This window comes from Setaria viridis, chromosome 5 (assembly GCF_005286985.2).
Source record: "Setaria viridis chromosome 5, Setaria_viridis_v4.0, whole genome shotgun sequence".
Taxonomy (NCBI): Eukaryota; Viridiplantae; Streptophyta; class Magnoliopsida; order Poales; family Poaceae; genus Setaria; species Setaria viridis.
Window position 1 is genome coordinate 27,788,252 of NC_048267.2, and position 13,318 is coordinate 27,801,569.

A 13,318-nucleotide genomic window follows, 5' to 3' on the forward strand; every position below is an offset into this window, starting at 1 on the left:
CAAATTATATCAACACAAATATATCATATAGAAAGGATGTTGATGTTCTACAATCTACTGTTATCTTTTCCAGCTACTTAGTAACACTTAATCATCTAATACTGAGAAAGAGATCCATACTAATTGATTAGCAATACTAATTGATTAGCATGCTCGAGATTACAAGGACATCGTTGCAATGAAGAGTAGACACTCCTTTTGAGGACAAGGATCTCACAGCCACAAAAGTGACTCCTAAATACAAAAACAAAGCAGACTAAACAGCCAGGTTCATAATGCTATATATACCGATACTGAGAAGTTCTGAGTGGGCAAAAACTAACTGAAGGTAATGAACTCTAGTAACAGTGGTGTAAACTTGTTGACAAGTGGTCAACCGCAAAGAACAAGGTATTTTCTATCATATCACATTTTCCATTTTATAATAGTGACTGAAGTCCAGTCAAGGGACTTGCGCTGAAGGACGCTTTGGCAGAGATCAATCGTGTCCTTGTGAACTCCGCATCTGTCATCCAGATAACTTAAGATCTGCAAGGACAGACCACGAAGAGGATAGATAAGTGCCAAAAAAAACATTTATAATCCAAATCAGACAGCGTCAACGGTAATGCACTGAATCATGGAAGGAAACTGCACTTAAATTACACAATACAGAGCTCAGAATGTTCAAAGATATCCCCTAAGACCAGGGGTAGGTGAACCTTTGTCTAACCAGAACGTATCAGACAATGCAAACATGTCCAAAGATGGCAGATACTATTCACTGCCCCCAATAGCCTGATCAGCAATGCAACAAGTAAGCTACAAAATTAGAGCAAGAAACAGAACATAAGAGAATTCCCTCAAAAACAGAACTTAAGAGAGGGAGAGCTTCAATTCTCACGTACATAAGAGAGGGAGAGCAAGTAGAATACAATCTTTTACTCCAAAGGGTACATCGCTGAAAGAAAAAAAAGTACAGCTGGGACACTAGGTACAATTTCTATGGCACAATCAGTAGCTCAGCGCATACCAAGCAATAATCCATATATTTAAATGATGCAAGACCCAACCGGCCAACCCCAAGATCAGATTAGCAATTCAATACACCATAATCTCTACGAAGTTCATGACTTTGCTGCCCAACAAATGTTCGTCCATACTACAGATTGATAGTTTTGGATTTGAATAATTAGGTACATAAACAACCTGAGCTCAGTTCTGTTTTGGAGTTAATACTTAGATACATGACCTGCAGGTACAGAAAGAATTATTAAATTTAAAGCAGAAACAAATATAGTGACGAAAATTCGAATCATTTTAATAAAGCGAGACAATACATTGTCCACAAAATAGATACATCTCTCACTGTCTCACATAGTTTCATATAACTCAACTGAAACATTGAACTTTTCACACCTTAGAACATTTTCGAACTCGTATGAACCTCAAATTTGGAAACAACCTAATGTTTATCTTAGTATTAGAAAATATGAAGTTGCACTAGCATTCCCAGTGCAAAAAAATATAATGGGACTGAATCGGGTTTGCTAAAGTAGGTCCCCAATGAGACTAAGATCACCAACGAACAAGACACACCGATAAGATCATAAGAGAACAGTTTGGTAGGTGCACAAATAATCCCTCATTGATCATTTGCATACAGGGACCTGTGCTTGTGCAATGCCCATCACAAACAGGTCAATAATTAGTTAAATAATTTCACCTTATAGCAAACACAGTGCTCGTGGCCTCACAATGGCCCTCTCATAGTCTCATTGATCATTTGCCTTCTCCACTGAGAAAAAAAAATGACATTGAGAAGTAGTCAGGAGTCAGAGGCACAAGCTAACACTATAAGGGATCTGTTGATTAGTGACGAACCAAAATGTATCATAAACATGCTTTTTTCATCATAAACCGTGATTTATGATGCTCATGTGACGAGCAAACCATTTGTCACTAATCGAGCGTCATAACCACGATTAGTGATGTTCCTTATATTTGCGCGTCACTAAATCTATGGCACCTACGAAACGTCCACACAAACATCACAAATTGGCTCCTACGGTTTTACCATGATGGATAAGAATCTGATGTGACATGACCATTGTGATAAATTGTTTCATCATACAATGAATTTGCCACATTTGTTGTTGGGTCGAGCTCAAATTTGTTCCGATAGGCCAATATTTTTCCGATAGCCAAAAATTTGTTCTGATAGGTCCTTTTGTTTTCTCCCGATTTATGAATGAAATACATTTTTGGCACAATTATATGTGAGCTAAGCCCACGTAAGGAATAAATTTTTCAAATTCAGTCTGAGAAATAATGGATTTCAATTCATTTCCAAATTATTCATCACAGATCACAATGTAAGATCACTATCTTACAAAGAAGAAAGATTAACAAAGTTGCATACATGACATAAGCTCAAACCACAAAGTAGAGCATCGATTTTAACCTCTTGCAAAGGTTAGCAGTTGACGAAGGAGTGCTTCAGTGTCTTGTGATAACTTCTTCAAGTTCTCAATCTCAGCTAATTGCAATTTGAGAGTTGATTCCGAATCTTCTGTCTTCTTCTTCAAGGTAACTCTTGCTGGTGAGTAAGAAACCATTATCGAAGTTGTACCCCATCTTGTTTGTCAGCCTCAACTTGCTCCTTGTCAACACCACCGCATCAGGATTTGGTAGAGTTTCTTGAACACTCAGCAAAATCATCAGGTTTTCATTTTGCAAGAAGCACCATTGATCGGAGTACTTCAATCTAGCTACAACATGATTCAAAGTCAGACTATGATCAAGTTTTCATTTTGCAAGAAGCTCCATTTAATGTAAGGAAAGAAGGAACAGAAATACATATTGTGTTAAGGGAGTGCACTAGAGCGACTACAGATGTTGACCCTTTGCCCCGCTGAAACAAGATATTGTCAAACTTTAGTATTAGATTAACAAAGAATTCTTCCATTTTTCATGAATCGCTCTTTAAGATCAAATGCGCAATGCATCTACATCACATCACACCTGCACCATCGCATGCCACTCACACAAGAAACTCAATTGAGGTGTTTATGTATTAGCGAAAGGGAGATGGTAAACAAAAGGGAAGAAATGCACAGGCAGATAGAAGATCTCGATTTTACTTCTGTATTCTCCAAGTTTTAATATGCAATGCATCTGAGAAGAACGGCAAGCATTGTAGTAGAAAGAAGTTGGTCAAGAAACAATACAAGCAAATTCCGTCCACAAAAATAGACAGTAACAATGGATCTTGTAGCAAGAGAAAATATTCCATATGCTCTCTTCAGGACAAGGAGCTTACAGACAGATCACAAAGGAGACTCCTAATACCACAACCCAGTGGTTTTCAGAGAATAAATAAACATAAATCATAACCCAGTAGTTTTCAAAGATTAAATAAAAATAAATCACAATCCAGCACCACATTCGGATCAGAGCAGACCAGGTTCTGAATACTCACAGCAAAGAACTTGTAGTTTCCCATATCGCGGAGCAGATTGGAGCCCGAAACGAACCTGCTGGCCTGGCCCGGACCAGGAAGAGGCATTTCTAACAATTTTTACACTAAAGAAGCACGGAGGCCCAGCATGAGCCCATCCGGTTTTGACAGATTTTTCTGTGGCCTGACAACCTTACTGGGTGGGCATCGGCCCAAAATAAACCGAAAATCTATCTGGTTTCTGGAATTTTTTTTACTTAGCTTCCATTGTTGGAGCTCCGTGCAAAGGCTGAGATTGCGAGTTTTCTTGGGCACGAAACGGGTTCACTGGAAACCCGAAGGATAGGTGTCAACAGCCGAGTGAAGGAGGCGGATGAGAATCTAGTTTGAGTTCCAAACTTAAAATACCATTATCTCTTAAACCGTTAATCCATTTCGAAATCAGTTTGAACCACCGTGTTGTTTGTAATTAATGCAACGAAATGAGATCCAATATGAATATATTTTTTATTTTTTAATATATCTTTTAAAATCAACATTCAGATTGCAGTATTTCAACAATTTGAACAACTACTTCAACATTTTGGACATGCTGCTTCAACATTTCTATACAAAATGTTGATCCAGTTTATCTGAATTGTTGAACTAACTTTAAGAAAATGTTGAACCTAGTTCTTTAAAATGTTGAATATATTAGTTAAACGGTCTAAACGTGTTAGTTTAATTTTATGTGAAAAATACTAAAACAGTATAATCAGAATGTTAATTAGCTTTTTTTCAATCAGGAATGTCGACTAAATTTTTTCAAGTTGAAATTCATTTCGTCATACATCTAAGCACCTGATTAGCAAATCAGGAATGTCGACTAAATTTTTTCAAGTTGAAATTCATTTCGTCATACATCTTAGCATCTGATTAGCAAATAGCTAGCATAATTAGAAGAATGGAGAAAGGAAAAAATAAACAAAAGCGTACATGCCGTGAAGACTCATCGCCGCATGGCCCTGCGTTTGACTGGTGGGCTGTTAATGGAAGAAATCGGTACGGTTGGTATTTGGGCCTGGTGGGCTTTATAGCCATGTAGTTTAATGAACTTCCGGTAGCTACATAGGATCCCCAAATAAACCGGCTGGTCAATTCCATCACCATCAGAAAAGGTGCTGCGAATGCTGCTGCGAATTCTCCTTAAATCCTTTTATTTTAAAGGAATTGGAATCTACTTGGTGGGGTAGACTATTTGTTTTGAAATGTAAGCATACCATAACTTTCCAAAGTTTAGATATAAGTCTGTCTTAAATTCATAGGTGGGACATGCTATGTTTCTAATGTGCAACTTATAGCACGTTTTCGACACGCTTCCTGTAGCAGAAGTGCACATAAGTATCTCTCCCATATGATAAATATACTCCACATACAACTATATTAGTTTAATTAATTTGTGTCTAAATTAAGAATGGAATTCAATTCCAAGGATCGGGCCTCAGAAAAAATGTACCCGCAAATAAAAGGGATGCTGTTAATTTTAGTTTTTATTTTTAGGGAATGCTGTTAATTTTAGTTGAAAGGAACCAGGTCCGCGTTCCTACAATTGCATGCGTATGCATGAAGTTGTTCTCATGAATTGTTATATTGGACCTAGCATTCCTACCAGGTCTCTGCATCCTTTCTTTCATGTGATCCGAAAGAAAATTCTATAGTTTATTTCTGTGTACCTTCAAAGTTCAAATTACCGAAACACTGCAATTGCCCTTGGAATCAAACTTATCAAGCACGATGAATTTGGTCAGATAATTCTTCCCCTTTTCATGAACCCACAGGTTCCAATCGAATGTGCACCAGATCGAGCAACATCACATCATATTTACACCATCATACAGACGACTAATTCAATCCAGTTCGAATGTGAACGCATCAGCAATTGACAAATGGAGAAGAAGAGGGACGAGGCGCACGAACAGGGGGAGGCGTCACAAGGCGGCGAGGCCGAGGAAGTCGACGGCGGACTTGGCCATGATGGCGGTGAACTCCTGGAAGCTGATGACGCCGTCGCCGTCGGTGTCGGCCTCGCGCATCATGTCGGTGAGCTCGTCGTAGCAGATGGGGTGCCCCATCCGCGCCATGGAGCGCGCGAGCTCGGCGGCGGAGATGAAGCCGTTCCCGTCGCGGTCGAAGGCGCGGAAGGCCTCGGCGAGCTGCGCCTGGTCGACGGCCACGGCGGGGCGGCAAGGTCCCAGGAGCAGCGGCGCGAGGGAGGACGCCAGCTCGTCAAACTCCACGGTGCCGTTGCCGTCGGCGTCCATGGCGGCGATGAGCGCGTGGATCTCGTCGCCGGCGGCCGGGCGGAGGCCCAGGGAGCGGAGCAGCGCCGCAAGCTCCAGCATCGTGAGGCTCCCGTCGCGGTCGAGGTCGAAGCGGAGGAAGAGCTCCCGGAGCTGGCGGAGCTGCTCGTCGCGGAGCCGCGCGCGCCCGCCGCCCGCCGGGGCCGAGGAGGGGTCCCTGGCCTTGCCGCCGCCGGCGGGGGGGTGGGGCATGGACGCCGAGCGCTTGGTGCGGGCGGCGGCGGCCGTCGTGGACATGGTCGCGGGCTGGGCGGGGGACGCTGCTGCGGTCGCGCTGCCTTCTCGGACGCGGTCTTCGGTGGCGGGGCGGGAGCTCTGCATGCCGTTCCGTGCCCGTGCCGACAGAGATATAATACGCGCGGGGGCCGGGGGGACTTGGCTTTCCGTTGGGGCGCCGTTTTGACGATGCGGCCGTGGCGTGGCTTGTGCAGTTGCTATTGTTTTGCTGTTGCTGCGTCTCGGTATAGCTGTGGGGGAGCTCAAATTGGATTGTTTCCTCCGTGCGGTCATGCGGGGGTTTCAACTTTCAAACCTTGGTCGTTCACGGTAATGATGTGTTGGAGTTCAACGGGGGGTGGTCGTTCACGAATCACGACATTGATCTACTGGAGCGTCCACCGTTTGGCATTGAAATGCGTTGTGACAAAGTTTGGGACACCCCATCAAAAAGTGCTTGAAGTTTTGTTTTCTACGGTCATCATCAAGGTGTGATTTCGATCTATTTTCAGTACTATATTTATAAAATCTAGTAAATTTGTGAGATCGTGAAAGCACTCTTCAATTAAAAAAAATTATGGCCAGGCAAAGTTGCAATAGTGCGAGCGGAACCTGGTCAAAATGCCATTTAGTCATTACTCGTGTTTCATCCAACCACCAGTTGAATTTTCGCACCACGTCAGATTTTGATGTGGCTTCCTTTGCCATGTTAGCAATGGACAAGGACGAACGCGTGTGAGTATGCCAACCATATGGGTAATAGTTTTACTTGCTTTGTGTTTTTCTTTGCAAACGACTACTCATAAAAGTGGCACAGATGAGGAAACTGCATTCCAACGATACGTGCCAGGATTGGGTCAGCGTACCCAATCAAAATGATTTACGACAAGACATTTCTTCCATAAAAAAACAGCAGAGAAGTTCTCAACACTCACCATAACAGCAGTACAATCAGCCTGACCGCGAAATGGCAACGACCAACAACGGATGCTGCACCAAGCAAAACAAAAGAGACAGCGATGGCAATTTATAAGAATCAATACTGCCACTCGTATTACTACATTGTTTGCCATCCCATACAAGATTGCAACAAGCATCCTCGGAAATTCTGAGATATCACTGGCAGTATCCAATCGAATCATGGACAGTTCGCTCAATAGATATTGCGCATTGTAAGAAATTTATCGAAGTGTTATGCCTTCAATTCAGTGAAACATGAACGGATAACATAATCATGAATAAGAACTGAAGGCTATGCAAGTGAGACGTTGAACATCTCATAAATTGTTGAGGGGCAAGCTATGTGTAGGCATGCTTTCTCTGTAGCAAGGATACCCGGGATTCATGCTTTTCTACCTCAGCCACCATCTTTGAACTGCCGAAATGGGAGTGTTGAGGAATGGTGCATATCGATAAATGTAGGGGTTTACCGCCCGGCCTATTCTTGCCCACACGCTCTGGTGGTATCCGGATGTGACAGGAGCATGGTACATCAGCTTCAACAACTGCACGAAAAGAAATGTCCGAAAAGGTTAGCTAGGTAATTTAGTTCTAGCTGAACAATTAGTAGGCTTCGTAAATCAAACAGCCCAGAGTCAACAATAAGTAGAATGCATGAGATAGAACTTCGCTACTACCCTGAGTGCTTGTGCAAGCTATCAAGGATCCGATTTTTCAGTATATTAAACAGGTTAGCAAAACTGGTACATTTGAACAACTACTCAGAAGTTTGAAGTATAAGTCACAATGCATTGGCAATGCACACAATGATACTTAGAAAAACAGTCCTGATGTTCTCCCTAACTACTAAAAGGAGGAAACAAAATGAGAATAAAAGGAAAATCAGTTGTTCAGAGCAGTATAACTTACATGAAAGTACATAAATGTCTGGATTATGTTGCGTCTAGACCTGCATGAGCAAAAGGACAAAACATCTTATGTAAGCTCATATACAAAAACCTTGTACAACTACTAGTTCTTTGAGAGAAAATGCGTGCACGCACGAGAAAAGTGAGATGATCATGAGAAAACCCAGGGTGATTTCAGCATTCGAACAAAGTAGGCTGAGTGTAGTGTTGTTTGTCTCTACCCACAGGCAAGGGTCCTCTAAGTACTTCCTGAGCAAGAGAGTAAGAAATCACTACCAGTAACGAATAGGTGTTCATAATGGCAGAAATTGGATTGTATACCATGCACACGAGTACAATAAAACAGATAAACAATTTTGAATTTACTTACCTGTATAAAGAAGAGCGTGTAAAATTACGCCTTAGGAATCGAGCAACATGATCAAGCGCCCAGCAAAGCACAGGAAGTAGAGCAACTGTAACCAAAAGAAAATGAGCAGCTTAGAACAGATAATAGGTTAGCCTCACAAATTGGAAAAGGTGGATAAAATCAGAAGTTGGGCTTACTCTTGAAGTGTACATTAGATGTGAACATCATAAAAGAGAACATCAAATGAACAAAGTCCTTGGCTACAATAATAGATTGCAACCAGGGCTGAATTGCAGGCATATTCCAAGCTCTTGGTTTCTGCAAGCAGAACAGAATTCATAACCACCATATAACACAACATTAGCACTGCAAAAATGAAAGGAGCTTTATCCATTCATTTATCCATTCATTCAGATTAACAGGCACTTACCCCATAAGTGGTATATAAAGAATATGCAGATGAGCATATTGTTCCTAGCAACGAAAGTCTGTACGCTTTACTTGAGATATGGTTGGGTAAAATTGGGAGTATTCCAAGGCTAGCTACAACCAGTACCTGCCAAATCATAATTCAAGAAATCTTATGTCAGTCCAACATGTAACAGTATCAGCCAAGATGTATTGGTGATAAGAAGAGAAACAGCAGGGTATCTTCACAATTCGCTGATAAAGTCATGATCTAATGATCAGGCAATCGTCCAGAATATATCTAGCAGAGAAAAAAATGACATGCCCACGTTTGTGCAAAGCAGTCAGGAAATGTGAAATATGAGGACAGCCCTTAAGAATTAAAATGGTAAAAGGTGAAAGGAGTGAAATAACTAAGTGAATGTGACATTCGACATAATAAATGGTAGCTCCTGCTCACAGCTACTAGATCATACATAGAAGTTTTACGTTAGGAGGTAGTCATTTCATACCCAGGCATTGATAGAGAAGTGTATTGTCCGTCCATCGAGCCGTAATGAATTTGCACTTCTCTCTGCCGATGATTGTTGGGAGGCCCCAGTTGATCTCGTGCTAGATCCTTCACCAGATCACCCTTGAATCTTAGTCGGATATGACATAACAGTGGTGGGTACCCTCCAATTAATTCAAACTAAAATCCCAAAGTAAGCTTTCAAGCATAGTCATCGTACCTGAGTCATGAGGTCTGGTATTCTCACTAGAAGGTGTAGCTGAAGACCTGGCTGCTGGTCTGCTAGACTGATTTGAATTCATGGAGGACATTGGCTCAACAATCAAACCAGGATCCTGAGATGTAATGAAAGCAATTTAAGTATTTTGCAAACCCGCAACAGATTCTTTTACTTTGTTATCTTATCACTTATCACTTTGAAAAGATCCAGCACAAGCAGCAAGGTTTTGTAACATTAAAAACAGATCTAACTGCACAGAAGCTACTATATGCAGCTAAAAAGGGTACAAATGGAAACGCAAAAACCAATATGGAGAGCGTTGTCTGAAAGTATAACAAAACATTTTTAGATCATGAGCAAAAAGAAAAAAACGTATATGGTATATCAGATTTTTTACTCTGGCAGTCCAAGGAAACAAAATGGTTGCATCCATAAATGGCAAACATGAGCATCCACCCAAGTTAAACATGATTCCATGAACATTTGACATGGAAAGGGAGGGAATAAACAGAACAAAGTGCCAGCACTTTATTGCGTCCTTAATTAGGAGACTCCAAAAGGTTTTTTGTGCAGCAAGAAGAAACTGAAGTGGTGAAGCATGGATGAGGAAGCAAAAGCACCAAGAATTCCAATACAACAGACACAAGTGCACACCCATATTCCCCCATAAACCATGTAACAGGTTCAATATAAAATTCATTCCGTGTTTTCATATTCGTATTGATCTGGCTGAACAGCAATTCAAGCAACAATCTGTAATTTCTTTTATAGCACCAAAAAATAATGCATTCCCCTGGTGTCTGAGCTACCTCAATCCATAGTGCCCTGATGAGCCACCCTCCAATTCTTCATGAATAATTGCCGCACGAAAAAAGCAAATTTACACAAAAATTACACATGTGAAAATGGTAAGCTGAACTGCTGAAGCATTGGCAGAACAGTAGCAAATATTTGAAATCTGAGCAAAAGGGCGATATCAATGCACATCGTACCAATTTGATCTAATAATGCTAAAGGCACACTACAGTACTACAGTTATAGTAATATTTGCTGGTGCTTTTGTTCCTTTGCCAAGACAATCTACTGGTACTACCTAAAAGAGGCACTTCCTTTCCATTGTTTAGAACATTTTTTAACAGAAGCGCACCAACCCGTTGGTGGAACGCATAATTCTTCCCAGCCCAAGGACATAGTCAAACGGATCAGAGCTCACTGCACTGCAGCAAGGGGCGCATGCGCATCCAACCCACCAATTGACACTTTGACAGAGAGGGTCATCCAATCTGGGGACGACAAGCACGCGGGGGTTTAGGGAGAGGGAGGGGGGGGCTCACGATGTATCGCTGGTAGAACTTGCGCTTGAAGTGGTCGACGACGTCGGGGCGGGAGGCGAGGTGGGGCGGCACGAGGACGTTGGACCAGTACCCCGCCCACCGCGCGTCGTTCTCGTAGTCGTACGCCGCCGCGGCGATCCGCTTCAGCCTCTGCGGATCTCCGCCGGCGCTCGCGTCCCCCTCGCCCATCGCCGCCGCGAGACGGGATCCTCTCGCCTGCTCTTGCCGGGATCCTGCCTGGCCTCCTGGGGTTCGAGACGGAGAGGGGACGACTGAAGAATTTTCAGCAGATGCGGAGATTTTTTTTTCTTTTCCTGCTTGCAGTTGCAGGGTGGGGCCTCCTAGAGAGCCTGGAGGTTGTTGGTAGTTGGAAAATTCCAGACTTCTGGAATGGTGGGGCCAGATGCTCAGTGGCAGTGCCTCGACTTTTAATTCACACGAGAAAATGGTTTTATCGGTTCCCTGATTTTTATTGTTTGAGATTATGCGCAATTACTTTTAATTCATACTTGCAGTTCATACTCTGTGGTATTTAGTGGAAATGAAAGACTTGAGGTATATCTAGCACCTCTTAATAAAAATGGACCTCAAATTAGAGGAAGGTTCGAGTGCTCCAGGCTGTTAGGGTGTGCACCGGGGAACTTGCACCCGTCCGATGCATCTTGGATGGTTCAATGAAAATGGAGGGGCTAAAATGAAAACTGTGCATCGTGGTCACAGTGGTGCATCGGCACCTTCCGTGATGCATCCAATGGATGCAATCCGCTGGGTGCATGGGTGCACCTGATGGACCGGCAGCACACGAACTTTTCTCCCTCAAATTGTTGTCCCCTTCTGTGGACAGTACATAGTGGAAGGTGGACTGTCAAACTTCGAGACCCCATCCTATACTCCAATACAAAGAAATATCTCGTGCATCACTCTAGATCTCCAATCTAGCTGTCATCCAATCTTTCTAGTTACTCCCTTTCAAAATACGGGTCATTTTAAGGATTTCTAGCTGTCAAACACTTTTTTAAAATTTGACCATCAATGCATAAAATATTTCAGTACTCTTTAACCTTAGTTAGATGTTATTAGACTCACCATAGAAAGTACTTTTGAATTATTTAATTATCTCTCTTTGAAATGCCACAATTTTGTAGAAAATATTAATTAAAGACTCGTCGTATAGACTTGTTCTTTGCAAAAGGGAAGGATGCATGGATGCATAGGAATTTTGTTTGATACATGAAGGAATTTTCTTTGATACATGTAGGCTTGCTCTTTGGAATATCCCATTCCATAGGAATTTCAAAGAGATTGATGCGATGTTCCATAGGAATTTCAATGCGATTTTCCAAAGAATCTTAGAGAAAACGAAAGTAAATGTGAGGTCCCCTTGTTGTTTTGTTTCCTAAGTCTTTCCCTCCCTCCCTCTCTCACCCTCACGCACACACATCCAAAAGGTTTTTTTCTTTCCGATGCATTTGAAGACTTCTTCTCAAATTTTCATGTGCCCTTGATTCCCTCTACAATTTGAATTGACAGCACATTCCAATCATAACTTTTTTCTATTACTTCGGCTCCCTTTGTGAGGGTTGTGGCTGTAGCTGAAACGGCTTCGGTTATAGCTTCTCCAGTGGAGCGGCTTTTTTAGCTGTGGCTTGTCCGATTGAAAAAACGTTTAGCAAAACGGCTTCACTTGTTTGTTTTAAAGGATAAAAGTGTGAAATGTCCGTACTATCCTTGTTTTTTTCTTTTTCCCTCTTTTCTTCCTATATTTCTTTTCCTTCTTTTTTTTTCCTTTTCCTCCCTCCTTCATTTTTCTTTCCTATCCCCTTACCCAATGGCTCCATCCACCGGCTCCTCCCAAACGGCTCACAAGGGCACATGATATAAATGGCTCACAACTCTTCAACTTCTTCGGGTGTTTTACACCACCAATCATTCTACTATTTTGCAACCTGCCGAGTAAAGAGTTGACTGTCCAAATCAACCTTGCAGAAAAATCGACTGTCAATCCAAATCAACCAGGGAGAAAATTAAAGATGATAATTGACTGTTCGCAGATGCTTCAGGACAGGTCTATATATATATATATATATATATATATATATATATATATATATGCATCTATCTACTCCTCTATCATCAGTATAGCTCTAGAAAAAGAGAAGGCTTCAAAGCTATATGACTGAAAAGTCCTATGACGTGTCGTCCGGTGGGCGGCCTCATACAGGGGCCGCCTGGCGAACTGGCGAACAAGTGCCAATGCTGCTACCTATCCTCCTTTGTAACCAGAAGAAAAGATCAAAAGACGATCCAAGAAGAAAGAGACCACGAGATGTGCTTCATGAACTTTTAGATCGGTCCCGGCCAGCCTTTTCCGACATATCATATATATCCAGCAGTTCATGTGTCTTTTGGCCAGAAAGTGTGTCTATTGCAAAGGCATCGTCGCCTCAGGAAGTCAGGATCGAGTGATCGATAGACTATGCTTGGCCCGGCTCCAATTGATGCATACTACTCCCATCCAACAACACGTCACTGATGAATGCTGTTCATCCAGCGGCTACAAATGGCCACCAGGGTTTGAAAGGCACTAGCCATGAGTACCGGTTGATCCATGTTACAAGCCGCCCGCGAGACAGC

The 13,318-nt window shown here is 42.2% G+C and overlaps 2 protein-coding genes across 2 annotated transcripts; both read right to left on the bottom strand.

The window, feature by feature from the left end:
* Positions 1–5,182: 5,182 nt before the first annotated feature.
* LOC117858971 (probable calcium-binding protein CML14) lies at positions 5,183–6,201 on the bottom strand. Its single transcript, XM_034742133.2, has one exon. The coding sequence runs from the start codon at positions 6,097–6,099 to the stop codon at positions 5,407–5,409; it is 693 nt and encodes a 230-aa protein (XP_034598024.2). The 5' UTR covers positions 6,100–6,201; the 3' UTR covers positions 5,183–5,406.
* Positions 6,202–7,142: 941 nt separating this feature from the next.
* Positions 7,143–10,983, bottom strand: LOC117858969 (uncharacterized). Its single transcript, XM_034742132.2, has 9 exons — positions 10,685–10,983; positions 9,351–9,465; positions 9,132–9,238; positions 8,642–8,767; positions 8,409–8,529; positions 8,233–8,317; positions 7,998–8,111; positions 7,864–7,903; positions 7,143–7,499 (listed from the first exon to the last, which is right to left on the bottom strand). Exons 1-9 carry the CDS (start codon positions 10,871–10,873, stop codon positions 7,347–7,349), a joined length of 1,050 nt encoding a protein of 349 aa, XP_034598023.1. The 5' UTR covers positions 10,874–10,983; the 3' UTR covers positions 7,143–7,346.
* Between the last annotated feature and the right edge of the window lie 2,335 nt (positions 10,984–13,318).

Coding starts and splice junctions, on each gene's coding strand:
- LOC117858971 (XM_034742133.2), bottom strand. CDS start 6,099: ATGCAGAGCTCCCGCCCCGCCACCGAAGACCGCGTCCGAGAAGGCAGC.
- LOC117858969 (XM_034742132.2), bottom strand. CDS start 10,873: ATGGGCGAGGGGGACGCGAGCGCCGGCGGAGATCCGCAGAGGCTGAAG. Junction 8,112..8,232: donor ACACGCTCTTCTTTATACAG/GTAAGTAAATTC, acceptor TCTCTTGCTCAG/GAAGTACTTAGAGGACCCTT. Junction 7,500..7,863: donor AGACATTTATGTACTTTCAT/GTAAGTTATACT, acceptor CTTTTCGTGCAG/TTGTTGAAGCTGATGTACCA.